This window comes from Tachysurus fulvidraco, chromosome 8 (genome assembly GCF_022655615.1).
Source record: "Tachysurus fulvidraco isolate hzauxx_2018 chromosome 8, HZAU_PFXX_2.0, whole genome shotgun sequence".
Taxonomy (NCBI): domain Eukaryota; kingdom Metazoa; phylum Chordata; class Actinopteri; order Siluriformes; family Bagridae; genus Tachysurus; species Tachysurus fulvidraco.
In genome coordinates, this window is record NC_062525.1 from 15,964,243 (window position 1) to 15,983,982 (window position 19,740).

At 35.9% G+C, this 19,740-nt stretch overlaps 3 protein-coding genes across 8 annotated transcripts; 1 reads left to right on the plus strand and 2 right to left on the minus strand.

Moving 5' to 3' along the window:
- Positions 1–1,057: 1,057 nt before the first annotated feature.
- On the minus strand, positions 1,058–5,477 carry LOC113637143 (monocarboxylate transporter 7). The gene is given in 7 exon segments (XM_027137628.2): positions 1,058–1,679; positions 1,682–1,806; positions 1,918–2,727; positions 2,953–3,081; positions 3,526–3,669; positions 3,782–4,037; positions 5,328–5,477. Coding segments are annotated over 6 exon segments (1,539 nt in total). The 5' UTR covers positions 4,020–4,037; positions 5,328–5,477; the 3' UTR covers positions 1,058–1,586.
- Positions 5,474–11,784, plus strand: arsg (arylsulfatase G). Of its 6 annotated transcripts, none has more exons than XM_027137613.2 (12): positions 5,474–5,607; positions 5,988–6,159; positions 6,306–6,493; positions 6,753–6,824; positions 7,374–7,482; positions 7,587–7,724; positions 9,205–9,398; positions 9,584–9,664; positions 10,151–10,259; positions 10,349–10,469; positions 10,575–10,665; positions 11,004–11,784. In XM_027137613.2, the coding sequence occupies exons 2-12, from the start codon at positions 6,137–6,139 to the stop codon at positions 11,351–11,353; spliced, it is 1,476 nt and encodes a 491-aa protein (XP_026993414.1). In that variant the 5' UTR covers positions 5,474–5,607; positions 5,988–6,136; the 3' UTR covers positions 11,354–11,784. The 6 variants fall into 6 exon arrangements, with proteins under 6 accessions (XP_026993414.1, XP_026993415.1, XP_026993412.1 ...); XM_027137614.2 differs by having other exon boundaries at positions 5,501–5,607; positions 5,936–6,159; positions 10,575–10,717; positions 11,004–11,138; XM_027137611.2 differs by having other exon boundaries at positions 5,505–5,607; positions 5,936–6,159; positions 7,590–7,724.
- Positions 11,785–12,190: 406 nt separating this feature from the next.
- On the minus strand, positions 12,191–19,730 carry snx11 (sorting nexin 11). Its single transcript, XM_027137636.2, has 7 exons — positions 19,550–19,730; positions 18,588–18,639; positions 17,823–17,909; positions 16,730–16,830; positions 16,460–16,555; positions 15,922–16,146; positions 12,191–15,821 (listed from the first exon to the last, which is right to left on the minus strand). The coding sequence occupies exons 2-7, from the start codon at positions 18,630–18,632 to the stop codon at positions 15,434–15,436; spliced, it is 942 nt and encodes a 313-aa protein (XP_026993437.1). The 5' UTR covers positions 18,633–18,639; positions 19,550–19,730; the 3' UTR covers positions 12,191–15,433.
- Between the last annotated feature and the right edge of the window lie 10 nt (positions 19,731–19,740).

The window sequence follows — 19,740 nt, forward strand, 5'->3', positions numbered from 1 at the left end:
ACAGTTTTCCTGGCACAGTTGTTGTAAAAGCATTGCATTAGAATCAAATGAATCATCACACACATTCTCATATTTTGAGAGTCTCAGGCACGCTGTGACGTTCACAGTTGAGCTCATATTACTGACCATGAAAGAACAATCATCCACTTTGTACTGGCTTCAGATTCTCAATATGACAAATGTTTAGCATTCAAGCATGTGAATGTTTAGCATGTATTGACCTGAATTTATCTAAATATAGACTTGGAAGCAACAACGTGTCAATAGGAAAAAGAAAGTTCATTGGTCCAAATACATGTTTAATGAAGCTGCAGCTTTTAATGATTCTGTACAAAATGCTTCAGGAATAAAAAGCTAAGTTAAATCAAAGGAAAACAAAATGAAACAAGTGTGCTTCATTTACTATAAGCTTTGAAGTGGTTTGTTGTTTAACAAGAAAACCCAATAAATTACATGCAGTTTAAATACTTTAGTGAAGATGTCTGCCACTTCTAATGCTCACCATGGCTTTTCTATTTGTGCTGTAATGACCCATATGCACTGTAGTGTACTGGAACTGCATCAGGGTCAATGGGACACTGGGCTGCCAAGTGTCACATAATATATTGAACAAAAGGAGACAGGGAAATTGTTTGTCACAAAAATACTTTTTTTCTCACATCTCTTAGGCAAGAGATATTACAATGGTAAAAATTGCATGTCAAATAAAAGAATCAACTCAGTACCATTTTGTCTTCAATAAAGCTTCATATCTTATTTCACTATGGAGTTATGGACAGTTAAGGACATCAGCGGGTAAGTAAACTCATTTTTATGCAGTGTGCCTGTGTGTGTGCATGTGAGAGAGGGAGACCATTTCATTCTCTTCTCTACTCACTTCTAGTATACAAATAAAAAATAGTGGGGGGTTTTTTCTAACTGAATATTGACTTCAGAAGATAAAATCATTCAAATTATCTGCACTTTTTGTTAGTTAGCGAATCTAGAAATCTAGCAAAACTAGAGTTAGCAAATCTAGTGTTAGACATATAAACATAAATTAATAACAAACATCCAGTGCACTATTTAAATTGTTTTCAGTCCCATTACATTATAACGTATTTCTCCAGAGTTTTTCTGCTGGATTTATCACATGATTCAATTCATTGTCATTTTCAGGAATAGTTGAAGCATTGTCAACAAGAGCTTTGTAGTTTGAAAGAATTGTTGTATATGACTGGATGTATAGGGTGGACTTCCTGGCCAATCGTAAATCTTACCTGCAAGTGATATGACTAAATATATGATTCAAGATATGAAGGTGATTTGCATCACACTTTCTGAACAGAATCAGAAAACAACAGCCTCATATACTACTACCACAAATATTCCAAACTTACACCTATTTGTGATTGGTGTGAGGGTAGATACCCTTGTTGTTTTTGCTTGTTTTTTCTGAGTAATTATTATTTTTGAGTATATGCGATCAATCAGATTTACCTCGGTTTGGCATCAGTGTGATATGCAGCTTGATACTGTTCCATGTTCAGACACCCACACATTTGCCAGTTGCAAGCCCAAAGAGAATAGAAGATTAACCTTGTGAGTTAGGGGAATGCCGCCTCTAGAAATTTCTCTGGCATGACTTTATGCTGGCCTTTGCTCAGCAGCAAAGGCAGTTTTGGCAAGTGCTGATCTTTTTCTTTGGGCACAGAAAACCTGTCTTCACTGGACGTACCAGCCCAAGAAAGAGTGCACCTATCCCTGTACCAGCAGCACAGGAGTAAAAGGCAGAGCTATAATTCTGTGTGATGTCCACCAAAAAACCTGTAAAACATTTAAAACACATCATGAACATACTATCATAATTTTTGAACAAAAAGAAACAAAATTGATATAAAAGAAATATATTTAATATAAAACTGCTGAGATGTGTACCTCCTAAAGGTGGCCCAGCGAGTCCTGCAACGCTCTGGATGCATACATAGACACCTACAGCTAATGACATTCTGTCTATGCCTACTACATCATCCTCTGCCAACATGGGGATGTGTGTGGATGCAATATTTCCTAACAGAAAACCATACAAGACACAGCAGGCAGCCAGGCCCCAGAAACCTTCTACTACTGTGAAGATCATTAACACTAGACATATCAGAAACACACATCCAAGTAGGACAAATATCTTCCTAATGCAGCCACAGCTCATTATCCAGCCAATGGAGAGACGTCCAAAGATCTCTGCCACCGCCATTATTGACAGCATGTAGGCTGCCTTGTCCCTTTCAGTTCCCATACTCACACTAAACTCCACCACATATAGGTGTGGGGCAAAGAAGCCCAGTGTTGCAAAAAGACCAAATCCAGCATAACATAAGAAGCTGCCTTCCTTTAAAACAGAAAGGTCAAGGAGTTTGTTTCTGCACAAACTTTTTTTATCCTTTTCACATTGAGAAGTCTGAAATGTGTCTCCATCTTTTTGTTGTCCCTCTGTTTGGAGGCCCCCTTCCAGATTTTTAGATGACTGCACAACCAAGCCTCTGGAGCTCACCGAGCCACTGAATTCAGTATCAGTGTGAGAGTTCTCAATTTCCTGCTTTCTCAGTGGTTTGGTTAAACATTCTGTAGTTTCTATCTTGATGATCATGGGGCGAAGCAGAAGTCCACAGACAAGGATGGTACCCTGTAACATTCCAAGCACCACCATTGTGTATCTCCAGCCAATATGTGTCTTAAGTGCAGTAAACGCTGCAAAGATTGCAATAGGCAACAAAACGTTTTTTGTTTTTTTTTTATCTTATATCAAAATTACAACCTGGAATTGCTGTGGAAATAAACAGCACTGATAATAATCATATTGTTAGTCATAATCATATTATGTTGAATATGTATCGATAAAAATCGTATTGTCATAGCACAGATACATTTAGTTGAAGTAACATGACGATAGTGTTTGAGCATGAGCGTTCTCACCTGGTCCAAAAGCAAATATGGCAAAAGATTCTCCTGTGGAGGCCACTGCAGTGACCAAAGATCGACGTCTGCTGAAGTATTGGGACAGTAAGGTGACAGTTGGGAGAAATGTCAAACAGTAACCAAGTCCTGCAAGGATACACATTCAGAATCTGATGACAAATTTTTTAACACTCGAAATGCTATTCTTTTGCCTTTGTCTGTAACATAACAGGGATACGACTATTTGTAACTAAGATACTAATGTTTTTTATTACCAGTCTATTACAGCATTCTTTGATATAGAGAATGAGTTGAAAATAAGTGCTTTGTTAACTTGTTTATTTTTATTTATTTATTTGTAAATTAATTTAATTATTTAAGTCACATTTTATATTGGTTTCATTCTGATTTTTTTTTTATTTTATCCTACAAATGCAACTTGCTTTGCTGTGATCAAAATCAAAAACAGAGGCTTTTTAATTATATTTCACACAATTAATCCTCACAGTTATTCATGCATTACCATTACCAGACTACTATAGATACTCACTTAGTTCATACCTTTTTTGTATAGCAAATAACTCTGATTACCTGAAACTATCCCGACTGTGATGTAAATCTGATTTATGCAGCTGGTAAATGCAGTGCATATTGTTCCCAGGCAAGTTAGGAATCCTCCAAGAATCACAACAGGCTGGTAGCCAAATCTGTTGCTCAGCACAGTGGACAATGGTGCTGAGCCAACCAGCAATATGTAGATCAAGGAAGATATTATAATAATGAGTACACAGACATTAAGTATGATTTCATTCAAAGCTAAGTTCGAAAAGGCCCACATATATCTTACCTGTAAATGTCATTACAAACACACATATTGAGATTATCCATGAAACTCGACTGTTGGTTTCATTAAACTCGCACATCAGATCGTTGAGGAATATGCCAAAGCTTTTAATAACTCCATATGTGAAGATCTCAACAACAAAAAAGGCCAAAGCCACAATCCAACCCCAGCCACCATCTGGTACTTCGGAATATACTTTAGGTCCCAGGCAACCTCCTGATCTGAAGAGCCACAATACCATAATCAATGATGTCAAAAACTGTAGAAAAAAAGAGCAAAGATGTATTTCAGTAAATTAGTTACCAGTGTCTATGGTGACCTTTGATAAGATGATAAGTGTTTTTTCAGTGCCGTTGAAGTCTTGGATAACGCCATCTAACTCAACTGTGGCATAGTTAGACACCAACTATCCTATTCTTCCTATCCCACACTTAGCCTGACTCTGTCTTTTACACCATCATGAGGATCCTGGCATTTCTTTCTACTGAGACTACTTCAGTGCAAATCACTCTCTGTGAATCTTACCCCAAGTCCTACCTGCCCACTGTAGCTCATCCAAAATGCCTAATCCCATTGCTGCCTTCCATTCACTGGCTACCTGTTGCTGCTTGCACCTGATTCAAAACACAGAGGTTTGTCTACAAAGCCAAAACTGGACCAATCCCCACTTTCCTGTCACACCACATTCTGCACTACATTCCCTTTGAGGCTCAAACACTGCTCAAATAGAACCTCCATTGATCAAAATATAGACATTCATTAAGACTCTTCTTTGTATTGACACCCAGGTGGTGGAATGAACATCCCTTAGTTGTTTGTACAGCCAAGTCACTACCAGTCTTCAAACAAAGACTGATCATCTTCACTATGTAATATGTGGATGTAATATGTAAGGAAATTCTGCAATGAACACTGAACACAGAAAATTGTAAAATTTAGAGTATATGGACAACAGTATTTTAAAAAAAGTGCTTGGGAAAATTGTTACTTATAAAATTAAGCACCTTAAGTTCACTATAAACATAAATATACCTCAAGTCAATATTTCAAAAGATTAAGATAAATTCATTTTCCAAATCATTTTCTCCTGGTTGCCTCTGTGGTGCAAAAAAGAAGAAGAAAAAGAACAAATCTCTTTCTGCCCTGCTTAAAATAAAGCTCAGTCCAAGCTGGTTTATGTCAGTTTGTCCTTGTCTAATGCTGATTTAGCTGGCAAAGGCACACAATTATGTCAGTGCCTTCATGTGAGTTTAAATCTCAGCACTGCTAAGCTGCCCAGTTTGGAATTTGAGCAAGACTATTAGTCCTCAACTACTCAGCTGTATCCTGTCTCAATTCCCAATTCTAAAATTAAACATTTTTCCAAAGAAATATTTATTGGTTTCTGACAGTAGTGTGTTAAAGTACATATTAAACAACATGTAGGCATATCAGATGCTTGTCCAATCACAGCCACTGCCTAAATCTTTTTTGCGCATTAGCCTTTACTTAAATTCAGTATTTAGCATTAAAACTGTTACAGTTCAGATTAAAATCTAAAGGTTCTTACCTCTTTTCCAAATTAAGGATAGTAAACGCACTATGTTGGTGGCCTGCTAATGCTGTGCTCTCTCATATAAGAGTACATGTGGTGTGTTGCTGTTAAAAAAAATCTGCTTGTCTGATAGGAGGTTACAGCTGTGTGGACTGTGAGGATTGGGTTACAATGGTACACTCACTATGGATTGAGAAATCCAGCTCTCGACCCCCTCTCCCATGAACTGGCATTCAAATCATTGATAGGCTTACCTGCTAAACTGCTGTGTATGATATGCTGAGCTGGTAGCAAGGTACTGAATTTGATTATGCTCTTCTGTCTGTTTTGGTGCATTAAACACTGTTTGTTAGTCTGTTGCATAATAATTATTTCTGCTATTGAAGGAAGTCCTTTAGGAGAGAACAGACTTCAGTAGAAGCTTAAGTGTACATAGGGTTTCATCAATGCCTTCATTTTTCATATTTGATTAAAAATTTATTTGTAGTATCAGTGGGTGAAGATAATTAGAATAAAAAGACAAAATTAAGCCTTTTCTATTTATTTTCTAAATACGTTTCCCCAAATTGAATATCACTTTGTACAGTTTCTAGACTATTACACTTTCTGATTTTGCTTTCCAGATGGTAGAAGCTGGAGCCTGTGTGCTGCTTTTATTTTGTTCCCTGTTCTCAGGACTGGTGTATTACAGAGATTTTTTTTGGGAACATGAAAACAAGGTCACGACGAATGAAAAGCCAAATTTCATTATTATCCTGGCTGATGATATCGGTTGGGGAGACATCTTGACAAATGAGTCTGACAATACTACCCCCTGGTTGAATATGCTAAAGCTGGAAGGCAAAAGGTATAATGCAGTGTAGATAAAATCACAAAGATTATTTTTACAATTGAATTTTAGATGTACACTGTTTTAGTAATTAAACAAATGAGAAACATTACATGAGCCCATTGGTCACTGCATATTTAAGTGGAATCCTGATTGTGTTTCAGGTTTACAGATTTCCACTCTCCTGCTTCTACATGTTCCCCCTCACGTGCTGCATTACTGACCGGGAGACATGGCCTACGCAATGGAGTCACTCACAATTTTGCAAAGGGGTCTGTTGGAGGATTGCCACTTAATGAGACAACATTTGCTCAGCTCCTACGTGATGCAGGCTACTACACTGCCATGATTGGTAAACATAGCACACTTTTGAGAATTATTCAGAGGAACTCTGATTAACATTCGGAAGGTTTGCTCTTTGTGAGCTCAGAGAGGCCTGATGCTGTGGTTACTTCCTGATTAATGCATGTGACACTCTAACCACAGCAACAAGTGTACTGAATGGCAAAAAATGAATAGTTATTAATGGAACATATGTCCGTATTTTTTTGTGGTGATTTTTATAAGTATGGAATTTTCACGTAATTCAGAATATCTAAGAAGGATTGCAGTTCTGTCCTTATTTCTGGTTATAGGAAAATGGCATCTTGGACACAGTGGTTTCTACCATCCAATCTCCAGAGTTAAGTGCATTAAAGCCACATTTGGCAATATTTTATATTCACTTACTATCCATTTTATTAGGAACACCAACACATTATTGTATTTTTCTAATCATGTGGCAGCAGCATAATGCCCAGCCCATCTGGTAAAAACATATCATAAGTTTTAGAGATCATACTTTTTTCTCGATTGAACATAATTTGAAGCTCTTGACCTGTATCTGCATGTTTTTTTACATTGTGCTGCTGTCACATGATTGGCTGATTATATATAATATATATATATATATATATATATATATATATATATATATATATATATATATATATATATATATATATATATATATTATATACAAATTAACATGCTAATAAAGTTGATAGTGTGTGTGTGTGTGTGTGTGTGTGTGTGTGTGTGTGTGTGTGTGTGTGTGTGTTTGTGTGTGTGTGTATGTGTGCAAAAGATGCCATAAACTCAAAACATAAATATTTCAGCCCTTTAATTGTCACTAATAAGGACAGTTCAATAATATATTACCTTCATTTGCATCTGCTTGTTTTTATAACCAGGATTTGAATATTATCTTGGTATTCCATATAGTAATGACATGGGCTGCACTGACAAGCCTGGCTTTGATCTGCCCAGCTGTTCCCCATGTGAGCAAAGTAAACACAGTAGGTGAGAATATACACGTTACATATGCTAGCTTGCATATCTGAAATTACAAGATGTAGATAATCCATTTTGATGTATTTAATAAAAAGTGCTCAATTTCTACACAGCAGGAAAGATGGAGGATGTGATGCTAAAACAGCATTACCGCTCTTTGAAAATCAGACTATAGTTGAACAGCCACTGGATCTGTGGGCTCTCACAGAAAAATATGCTAAAGCATCAGTCACACAGATTTTGACTGCAAGGTATTTACCCTATGAATATTGTTACTTTCTGTTAGTGTTCATCTAAACAGCCAGCTTGCAGACACTTATATTGTTTGAACAGGGTGAGGAAGAGTATTTCATTTATTTTTGGTATTTCATCAGAATATTTTATAATCTTGCACATTCCACTTGTGAATGATTAGTGAAGAGAAACAGTTCCTTTGCCCTGTCTCACTAATACATGTGACCAAGTTACTGCTTAACGGGTCCTTCTGAATTTTGTCATGAAAAAATCTCAACAGTAATGCCTTAATGCTGTTGTACTCATCGTATGAATTACAGATCTCCACAGGAAGTTATATTATGTTATATTATGTTCAGTCCAGTCGAAAATGTAGACAATTTAGACCACGCTGTTCAGCTAACGTCTTCTTGATTATTGCTTTTTAATAATTAAGTCATTAAGACACATGGAATTATTCAATAACCAAGAAATGTGTTTCTTCACATTTCAACTGAACAACTGAACATAATGAAATATCAGTTAATCAGCTAAAAGAATGTAACAATGGCATAAGTGAAAACATGTGCTTGTTTCCCGCATGCATGGTAAAGAACAAATCAAAACTGTAATTCCTGATGAAGCTTGGCATACTTCTTGCTGTCTGGTGGTTTTTAGCTATCTGTTTTTTCTAAAAGATCTAAATGAAAGGTACTGCTTATTTACATACATTTGGATTCATAAATATATTCATACATGGGAATACACTTTATTATTTACATTTGTCTTAGAAATATATTTTAAACCTAAACTTTTATTATGATGTCTTTAGAGAAATGTTCTCCCTGTGTTTTTTTTTTTTTTTTGGGGTAGGGGAAAATGCTATATAGTATGTGCCTGTATTTTTAGGTTAATGTGCTGAAAAGAACTTAATCTGTTAAAACAAAGCAAAATCAACAGGTTTTTTTTATGTTCAAAATCATCATTGTGAATTGAGAATAAAAGCAATAGTTTGAGTAGAAAGCAGATGAGAGACTTTGATCTGTCAACAGGTCTGTTTAGTTTAACTGACCAAGCACTGACCTTTGAAAAGGATAGATCACAAATGGCCAAGATATTTGTAGACAAGCTTCTCTTCTTTCACATTCATGCTGCGTACTGTAAACTGAACCTTAAGGCAACGTCAGCACCGTTTCACATCACATATCATACATACACAACCATTTGAATGAAATAGATTATGAATATCTTTTCAAGACTTTCTTTCTTTGAATCTCATGTTATGTGTTACAGTATGTCCATATGTTAAATGCAATCTATTTTTTTATTCATGCTAGGCACTACAATGGAATATGTAATGGAAAAATCTTTTTGCTTTTTATTTATCTGTGAATTGCTCATTATTATAGTAAAACACTGTTACCAATAGATGATTGGTGATTTTAATCTTGAACTAGATCAATATGATTGCCAACTCACAGCACTACAATACAGACAGTATATGGTTTGTCTTTGTAGGAATAAGGGGAAGCCTTTCTTGCTCTATGTGGCTTTGGCCCATATGCATGTTCCTCTGTTCCATAATTGCTTCCTGAACGTGACTGCAAAAGAAGCTTATTCAGCCAGTCTTAGTGATATGGACAGTTTGGTGGGACGTATAAAACAAGCAATTGACACCTTTCGTATTGAGAACACACTTATATGGTTTACAGGTAAGTTTAAAATATCATCATTAGGTGAACATTAACAACGTACACTGATAGTGGTGACACTTTTTTCTACAGGTCATAGAGAGTAGGGAATGTGTTTTTTTAAGCTAATTACTTTTTTTATGGAGTAAAGGCATATCAGGATTTTGAGAGCTGTGGATCTTAAGGTCTCAATGTGAACCCTTTAGGTGATAATGGCCCATGGGAACAGAAATGTGAGTTTGCAGGGAGCACTGGGCCTTTTCAGGGGAAGTGGCAGACCAGCAGAGGTAATGAAGCAAAACCACCATTCTACCATTTTCATATACTCTTAGAAAAGATCTAGAACTCGTAAGTATTATGTGGTTTGTCCTTCAGGGAAACTGTTAAAGGTTCACTGTATACTCTGAGAAGAGTTTTTCCTTTTCAGAGAAAATTCCAAATAAATGCCTTGCAATAAAGCTCTTTCTGGTTCTGATTTTTTAGTAAGGTATGAACTAGTGAAATAAACCCAATGTAGAGAATGTTTGTAAATTAAAAAAAAAATCTTGCCTATATATAATGTGTAATGTGAGTAATATTTGTAATACATTTCAAGACTATACTTTTATAGCAGTATGTCAGGGTGCATCTCTCTCGGATCCACAATACAATAAAGCCACTTTGTGTATCTATATCTACAGATACTTTAATTTTACATTTTAAATTTTAAAATTAAAGGGCATTGATTTCTTACACTTATTGAATTTGAACGTATTGAATTTTCTGATGATTAGGTGGCGGTTCCGCCAAGAGGACCACCTGGGAAGGTGGCCATCGAGTGCCCTCTGTAGTCGTTTGGCCAGGGAAGATATCACCCAACACCACCAGCAATGCCCTGCTGAGGTAGAAACACTTCTTGCTAAGTTTCTAAATGGAAAGAAAACCTTGTATTGACTTTACAAAGACTTCATTCCTTTCCTTTTTCTGTTTAGTGGTATGGATATCTTCCCCACAATCCTCTCCTTGGCTGGTGTGGACCCTCCTTCAGACCGCCATTATGATGGCATTGATGTAGTACACATCCTGCTCAATGAGTCTGATACAGGACATAAGGCAGGACTACTTTTTGTGGAACAGCATGAGATAAATAACTGATAACTGATAGACAGAATATTAGATATATAACAGATTATGACTGTTGCTGTTTTCCATCATCAGAGTCTCATGCACCCAAACAGCGGGGCAGCAGGGCAGTTTGGAGACCTGCAGACTGTCAGAGTGGGACATTACAAAGCTTTTTACATAACAGGTCTGGTGTAATTCATGACTGAATAATCATGAAACAATCTACATTTATTGAGGCGAGTAAAATTTAACAGGAGTGGAAAAGGAGTAAAAGCTGACAAAGGTTTATATCATGATAATATGATTCTATACAAATTACTCTGAAAGGTTCAGTTAAATAGTATTGTGCCACGTGCAAAAAAAATCACATTAGTGACCTTGTTAAATTGAATCAATTACCAGTACATTATATTAAAATTCAAATTATTAGTTATTTAAAATTAAGAAATGTTTATGCTTCAGATTCCAGATATGAATGTTCCTCTTACTTTGAAGGAATAAACTTCCCTTTCACTTTGCCAGGTGGTGCGGAAGCCTGCAGAGGAGGAAGTGGAAAACAGGAACTTCATGATCCACCTTTGATTTTTAACCTGGACACAGATGAAGCAGAAGGGTCACCTCTGGACCCAGCCAGCGAAGAGTATCAACTCATCCTCAAGGAAGTAGAGAGAGAGCGTGAGGAGTTGCTGTGGGATATTGCCACAGACAATGTATCTACTGCAGATTACACTGTATCCCAGAGTGCAGTCCCTTGCTGTCAACCCCAGAACCCTGCTTGTCGATGCCATAGGAGGGAGAGATCAGCACAAAGTCATGCACGCTCGAAGGAGTCAAATGCAAATGGTTTCAATGTTCCTAAAAGAAACAGCTAGTAAGACTATAAGTGGACAACATGGTGGTGTAGAGTTAGTGTTGCCTCCTCAATGTTTCTCTGATGTCTTCCCACTGTCCAAAACATGTAAGTTTGTGGATAGGTGGACACTAATGTGCTACATAGTGTGAATGGCTATATTAATGTGTGTGGTGTGATAGACTGATCTCCTATCCCACGTGAATTCTCCTAGTATTCCCAGGATATGATTTGGACTATCCTCAATGCAGTAAATGACTAAATGATTGAACAGAAGACTGAAAGATAAATGTGTTAATTTTCTTTTATCATGCTAGATTACAATATAGTCAAATCCTCAATTAAAGTGTGTATCATGTTTTGACATAGTATGTAGTTCACACTTATTTTCATTTAAAATGATCATTCTGTATATCTAAAACTTTAATGAAATAAAATATTGACTGACGTTAACCTTTTTACTCACACGATTTTACTTGACATTAATATACATTGTGTACAAGTCATTCAAAGAAGATTTAAGAAAAGTTTCATAAACTCCAGATGGGACAAAGCTGTCAAAACACCACTGTGTAGTTTTTATAAACTTGTTTGTCCTTGTTACAGTTGTGGCCCTGTAGGTATCCTGAGCATTACTTTGTTTTCTCAAAATCTCTGCAGGACAGCAAAAGTTGATGACTGTTAAAAAATGTGGTTCTATACTTTTCTGTGAAAATCTTATCAGTTGCTGCTAGATTTTTTTTTAAAATCTTTTTTATACTCTTTATATACAAGGTATATGAATAAACACTGAATAGTTTAAATGGTTTAATATTATGTGTAATGCATATGTGAAGTAAGTACAGAATGACAACTCGAGTTATTTTCTTATCTTTATTTCTCTTTAGAACATAGAACCTATATCAGAACCTTGAAGGCCAGTTCAGTTTCTCTCTCTTTTTTTTAATTCCTTTTTTAAACAGATTTTTAAAAATCACAACATGAAGACTCTAGGTTAAAAAAAGCCAAAGAAATTGGTGAAATGAAATGTTCTGAATAGCACAATTTCATTTGCTTTAAAGCACAGTAGTACTTTGTAGTCCATACAGATAAACCAGAGAAACATTGTGCAGTAAAAAATTTCAAAATAACAGAGCAGTAGTCATAGTTATGCTCTGAAATAGTAGTCCAAAGAAAACAGTACCATTTGCTATTATTCTGTTAGTGCTTTCCCTTTCCCTGGAAGAACAGTATAAGCAGCCATTTGTAAATCAGTGGAATGAAACAAACAAAAGACAACAACTTTTAGTGCAACAATATGGAGAAAAAAAAAATCAAAATAAGCATGAAATTTCAAATCACATTGTTTTTGTATTTTTTAGTCTGGGCATACAGCATCATTAAATATGTGCATATTGTGTTCATGTGTTCTCTTATATCCCCCAGACATATTGATATGCTTCTGCTTTGTGCAACATTCCAATCAGCCAGAACAACCGATCTATTGGACTAGATTGTTCCTGTGGCCTCAATATTATATAACAATCATCAGTAAAATAAGCAGTGTAGCACTACAATAGAGAGGAAAGTTATTATATCCTCAAACAGGATTGAGGGTACAAAACATTAGGGGCACAATACTATCATATTCCATCCACAATGCAGCCTTAATTAATCTGTATTTATTATTAATTCCACATGCCCTTTATGCAGTATGAAGGACACATGAAGCCTTGCTTTACTCTATGACCTTGTAATCCCAACGGAAGCAACTGAGACTCATCACAGCAGACAATATTCTTTCTGTACTCCATTCTGTAACAATTTCTAACATATACATCCTAGAGCATCTGCTGTGTCTTGTATTTTGCGGAAGGTTGTCGAGCTCTGGAAGATTGTACTCTGCTATACATGTACATACTCTTATGGTTAATTAATAATTTTATATTAGCCAGACAACTAACAGAGTGTGGAGTGTGCTCATCTTTGCAAGTTGTTTCCCCTTCCATCAATGATTGGACATTCTGTTGGATTGAGGTTTATTAGACTGTTCACACACTGCTTTGCACTGCTTCATTTGAAGCACTGGTTTTATAGGCACCGAAATTATATTTTGGGTTGCACCTTATTAACAATATATTATACTTTTTTTTTTTTTTTTACAGGTTTTCCACTGTTATAGCCATGTCTGAAAACATTATTAAGAAATATTCAGTGCAGCCCAGAAATCTACCCATCTACCCAAAAACTACCCATAATGCACTGTGACCTGAATGACATTAGTGTAATGTCGTCACTAATGTATTCATGTAACTAGCATCACGGTAGAAGAAAAAACAAGCATGCAGTATACAAAATATTTAATCCCCTGTAATAATCAGCACCATACAGTCAACCCAAGAATTACTGGCACCCTTCATTAGAAACTCTTACATCTTTTTTTTTTTTGGGACATAATGACTTTCATAATAGTAAAAAAAAATAAATTCATCTCATCATCTAGATTCTGTATTTCTTCAGCTGAACAGTTGAATTGTTTGGTACTTTACTTTATCGTCTGCCTGAAAAACCAACATCTTTCAGCTGGAATTAGACACTGACCTACACCAACTAAGATACAAGTATAAACCATACATAAACATAATGAAATATCAGTTAATCAGACAAAAGAATGTAACAATGGCATAAAGTGAAAACATGTGCTCGTTTCCCCCATGCATGGTAAAGAAGATGGTGAGAAGACGGTGAGGTCCACAAAGTTATCAAGCTATCGAGTTTCGGGTAATCTGACACAATTATATTTTTAAAGGCAGCAAAATAGAGCACAACCCACAAAAGTAGTGTCTAAGCTCAATGGAACAACTGAACTGTATGGTTATTTTCACAGGAATCTAAAATCAAAACCATTACTGGTGTAGTATGTGACAAAAGAAAGTTAAATACTATAAAATACGATGATGAACCAGTGATTAATTGCAGTTTTAGCCCAAAAATTGATTGCCTCTTCCACGCTGAATCTAGGCTGAATCAGGGTGTTGGTGGATCTCAGGAAACTGAGTAATTTTCACCACATCTGAATACCTATATATACACATATCTGGGATACTTTCGTCTTACCAATTCACATGTTTGTGAGACTTGGGAGTAAACACTTGTAAACTGTAAGGATGCGAACAACTTTAAAATGTAAAACTTTTCCAATAGGTGCCAATAATTACTGTGTTGACTGCACTCCACCGGAGCTCCTGTATTCTGAGGAGAACGCGTTTCCAAAGATTGCACGTGTCCCATTTCCTAAAAATCCTCTCTCCCATTCATCTACACTAACTCACAATTATCAAATCAAATCAATGCAGTTCAAGTTTGTTTCAATGAGAGGATGGTCACCCACCCCGTTTTGTACACTCATTGAGAAAGTGAAACATCTTCAAGATATCAACCTACAGGAGTTTACTGCTGAGAAGGACAAAAATGAAAAAGAGAAAGAAAAAAAAGAAACATTATTGGAGTCTCTAAAAGCCTGGACACTATGAACTAGGTTTTAACTTTGCCTCTTGATATTTGTTTACTCTGTGTCATGCTTCCCAGGCAGCCTAACCACCTGGTTATCTTTCTCAGCAGTCTGAAAAACAATCCTATTCGTTTCATTGGTATCCAATATTTTATTTGTTTTGTCCCTGGGGCGCATGACTTCTGAACTTCTTATTATTATTCTTTTATTTTTCTGATTTGCTGACAACATTAATTATTTCTTCCATTATTGTATATTTGAGTTCATCAGCTCTATTCCCACAATCAGGACTTCCACCTCGTTTGTAAAATGTGCACAAAAAATCCACACACGTTCTATTCAGCTAAGCAGAATCCTTATGATAACAGACAACTTACTTTGTTCACCAGTGCTGTCTCAGTGACTTCCAGTGGTCACGTAATTTGTTCTTTGATCTTGCTTGACCCACATATAGGCAGTTAGCTGAGAAAAAGCTTAGGTCTGCACGTTAATTAGGTCCCAAATAGACCAAGATTTGTAATGTAGTGTATTCACAGAAACGCAGTATTAGGTTCGGGTTCAAATATTATACAGTATAAACTATAAACATGCTTCTCAAAAGTGCAAATATGGTTAGAAAAAGAAGTTGGCCAATTTTTTATGATTAACTAAATGGTTTGGCTGAGACTTATCTGCTACACTGGGGGCCTGAGAGAGCACATATCCAACTCCATTAGCATTGGTGTCCTTGGTGTTTACATGTATTTGTGTTTGCTCATCTAGTATACCGAGATCATTTTCTTTAGTATTTTGAGTGTCTAACACAGGAGTATACTGATGGACCTCTACCTCCAGGTGCCCACAACTCTCCGTGTCCTGTACTCTTCCTGCTTGGCCGTCTCTATGAGCTGCATTATGTACAGTTGTGTCATCTTTCATCAAGCTTAAGTCAACAGAGTCCAGATCAGGTTCATCTACAGCTCCTTCTTGATCTTGTAAAGCGTGAACATTTAGAGCTGGGCTATGGATTACAAAAAAAAAAAAAAAAAACAACAAACATAATTTTCATTTGATTATTCCTTATTTTACAGTTGTTCTGTTAACTCAAAGTTCATTTGTACCTCTCAATTGATTCATAAGAAATTGGTGTTGGGCAGATCTCCAGGGGCCCGCCCTCTTCCTCCTGAGCCCAGCCACGATTGGATGAGGCGTAAGTTAGAATGGCTTCAGTCACACTAAAAGGAGTGTGACCGTTTACGCAATCTTGAATGTGACCAACAGGAAGCTGAGTCTGTAGAAACAGATGGAGCTGGCTGTCTGACAAACACACTGTCATGTGCACTACCCTGCGGATACAAAACATCCCATTAAAATGTGCTGAAACTCACATTGTTTTAAAAGTCATGATCCAGTTATAATCTTGGGACATGACATGGCCTGTTTTTGTCTTGACTTTTAGTTTTTTTAGAGCAAAACACTGCTCTGACTCATCTGAGGTTAATGTAATGCAGAACAAAGTGCAAACGCAAAATTCATCATTGCTCGCTTCCTTTAGAATGTCCAGAAAAAAGAAAAAAAATCAAACTGGTCTAGTGTTAATAATTATGCATATTACATTTCTCTTAATTCTGTCACATTATAGAAAAAGATGACACTGACTTATCTAGGAAGGTCTGTAAACCCTTTCTCCTTTTTTCAATGAAGTCTGTGTTGTTAAAGTGGATAAAAGACTTTCCAGGTAGGTCAGGAACTGGTCTGTATCGGGAAGGAAAGCCAGACAGTCACTAATATATACAGATTCTTTAGTACTGGTGTGTTAAATAACCTCTTAGATATCTGAGCAGTCAAATGGAAGCAACGTACATTATAAATACATTACACTGTCCTTATAGTAGTTCACTTTAATCCTTTATTTAATTTTTTACTTACACCAGACCAGCATTCTTCTGTAGTTTCCTCTTCAGCCACACAAACTCACTGTATCGCCGACGCACACAGGAGGTTTTAGCTGTGAAAGCCTTGCTGTTGGTCTTAAAACAAAGCCAAAATTTATGTCCTTAATTTCAAGAACCTGTTTATTAATTACATACAATTGATTAATGTATACTCAGTTCTGAAAAAATGGTTTGACATTTTCTATTTGTAGTTAATTAATCTCACACTGAAGTCATGAACGTTATTCCAAGACAACACTAAAATTGCATTAGTTTTTAGTTTTAGTATTTTATGAAATAAAGTATTAAATACAGGCTTTTCCAATAATAACAGCAGTGTTATGTCCTGTAAAGCTTAATGTGACTGAACAAAACATAGTAAAAAAATGTGAGACAAATCCACAATACAGAATTTCTCTATATCCTGCTGGCAACTCAATCGTCTCCTGAAGATTCCTCTATTCAGCTCATCACACAGGTTTCAGTGAGGCTAAGGAAAGTGGCCTGGAGGTGCTCATGTAAAAATGTGTAACCTTTGGAGAAATGTTTGCCTTTCCAATCACCCTCCTCATTGTGTGGAAACAAGATACGGTTGCTCTGTATTTGTTTCTCTTCCAGCCACATTCATTACAGCTCCAGTTGTTTTAAAAGCTTTAATTGTTTCCCGAACAGTGAATATGGGCATTTTCAGATGTGCGGCTATTTTTATAGCCACATCCTTATTTATAAATTGAGATTTTGTCTAACTTTTGTAAACAAGTTGTCATGGGTGACCGATTTTAGACAATCAAATAAATTTAAAAAATAAATTCTGTGGGGAAATAAACCCTTATGAAAAATTATTTCAATCAAACGTTTTCTCTCATAGTAGCCTCGTCGATTTTTCATAAACAAGGGTATGATTAATTTTATGGATGATAGTAATCCCAAGAGAGACATAGTGTATTTAATCTTCTTTACAGTTAACTTGATTTTGAATTTTATTTTGAAATGTCAAAACAAAAATAAGACTGTTCTTCTTTTACACATTATTATAAAGTGACAGTTAAGTATTTGATATTTAGAAAGACTTTTACAAAAGTACTTACATGAAGAAAAATCTTGAAGTCCACATACGAGTTCCAGGATCCCTCATTCATCACGCGGGGATCCTGAACTCTCACAGTAATGACTTCCTGTTAAAAGCAAAACGTTTTGTGACTTGCACCAAGATTCTGACAAACTACTAATGGTACCCACTTTGGGTCAAATTTCAGAACACAGACACACTGTCATATTTCGCAACAGAACACAGACACAAATCTGCTGATAAATCTTATTAAAATGATGTTATAGACTGAACTCTCTATTTATAAAAACTTATCATTTTGAGTTACTATAGACCAGCTCCAGCTTTTATTGAGAGATATAGTGTAAAAATGGTTTAATATAATCCTCAAATCCATTCATTCATTAGCAATAACCTGACATTTAACAATGAAAATTAAGACTAACCATCTAACTTAATACTAAAGTAAATAATTCATTTTTTAACATAAATCTTAATTTGATATACAACAACCTACTGCAATCTGAACTTCCTAATCTAAAGTTAAGTTTGAATCTAATCTGTACTGAAGATGTCTTCATGTTGTGTAGAATAGCACTGTACTAACTTTTTAAAACAAGACCGCTTAACGATTTTCAATAACTAAAGCAATTTTAGTGATTTTTATTCATCTTCAGCACTGGTATGAATCCAGATTCATTCATTTCATTGTTAAACTCAGTCATCAATCAGCAACCATTTAAGGCAAATGTGGAAATCAGGCAAACGATAATGAGAACCAGAGACAAAGGAAAAGAAGTCTTACATCCACTTGACTTTTGATCATCCTGCCAAGTGTATTTGAGCACATAGGACATCTGTGGGGTAAGAAAAGCAGAACACAATAAACGACAAAACTTTTTTCCAACTAACAATAGTACAGACATCAAAGATTTTTGTCCTTTAACAGTAATGCTGTGTCTGCTTTTTTCTCCTCTAAGTCTACCACTGGACTCATCCCAACTATTTGATGTCTGAATCTGCACTGAATGTAACTTGCACAGATCATTGTGTTTGATCCGTACCCTTTAATTCAATTCAAATTTATTTGTATAGCGTTTTTAACAATTGACATTGTCTCAAAGCAGCTTTACAGAACATAAACATAAAACAAAAAGTTAATATAAATATTATTAGAATAAAACAAAATCAAGATTAATATTAAATATATTTAAACGTTTGTATTTATCCCTAATGAGCAAGTCTGAGGTGAGTCAGGCAGCAGTGGGGAGGAAAAACTCCCTTGAATGGTAAAAGAAGAAACCTTGAGAGGAACCAGACTCAAAGGAGAACCTCATCCTCATATGGGTGACACTGAAGGGTGTGATTATAAATATACAGTCTGATAAATGTGTATCAATGAGGAGATTTGAGTTGTCCTCAAAGTCCACATGGAGTTCACATCTCCTCTTTAGTACAGCAGAGTCCAACTGGAGCGGGTAAATCTCTAGATGCCTCAGGAGTCACAGAGTCAGCCTCATCTCAGTGAAAGTCTGAGAATCAGAATCTCTTCTTCCTTCAGCAGCAGACTAAAAACATCAGCACTTCTAACTGATCAGGTTTAGACACAGAGTCTGTTTGGCTGAAATCTGAGCTGCTTATATCTCCCAGTACCAAACAAACGCTTTAAAAATACAAACATATAACATATGAAGAGGAAACCTGTAATTTAACTGTGACCTGCTCTGAATCAACACAAACGAAGCTTGTTATTAAACATGTCGTTACCTTTAACAGAAATATTGCTGACAACCAAATATCCTAAACATCACACCTCCGTGGATTACGCTGCTCCTGGTTGTTGTTGTTTTTATATTTATATATAATAAACGTGTACGAAACGGATAAGAAGCTAATCTGTGCAGTCACACGCAACACAAATTGTTGTCGAGACTTCAGGAAACAATCGATTTCCGCGT

What these genes read in the sequence shown, in the direction of transcription:
- snx11 (XM_027137636.2), bottom strand. Translation starts at nt 18,632, where the DNA reads ATGTGCTCAAATACACTTGGCAGGATGATCAAAAGTCAAGTGGAT. An exon ending in CAGAAGAATGCTGGTCTGGT is followed by an intron (nt 16,556 to 16,729) that starts GTAAGTAAAAAA and finishes TTCCCGATACAG; the next exon opens with ACCAGTTCCTGACCTACCTG. An exon ending in TCTTATGAATCAATTGAGAG is followed by an intron (nt 15,822 to 15,921) that starts GTACAAATGAAC and finishes TGTAATCCATAG; the next exon opens with CCCAGCTCTAAATGTTCACG.
- arsg (XM_027137610.2), top strand. Translation starts at nt 5,936, where the DNA reads ATGGTAGAAGCTGGAGCCTGTGTGCTGCTTTTATTTTGTTCCCTGTTC. An exon ending in CTACCATCCAATCTCCAGAG is followed by an intron (nt 6,825 to 7,373) that starts TTAAGTGCATTA and finishes TTTTATAACCAG; the next exon opens with GATTTGAATATTATCTTGGT. An exon ending in AGTCTGATACAGGACATAAG is followed by an intron (nt 10,470 to 10,574) that starts GCAGGACTACTT and finishes TTCCATCATCAG; the next exon opens with AGTCTCATGCACCCAAACAG.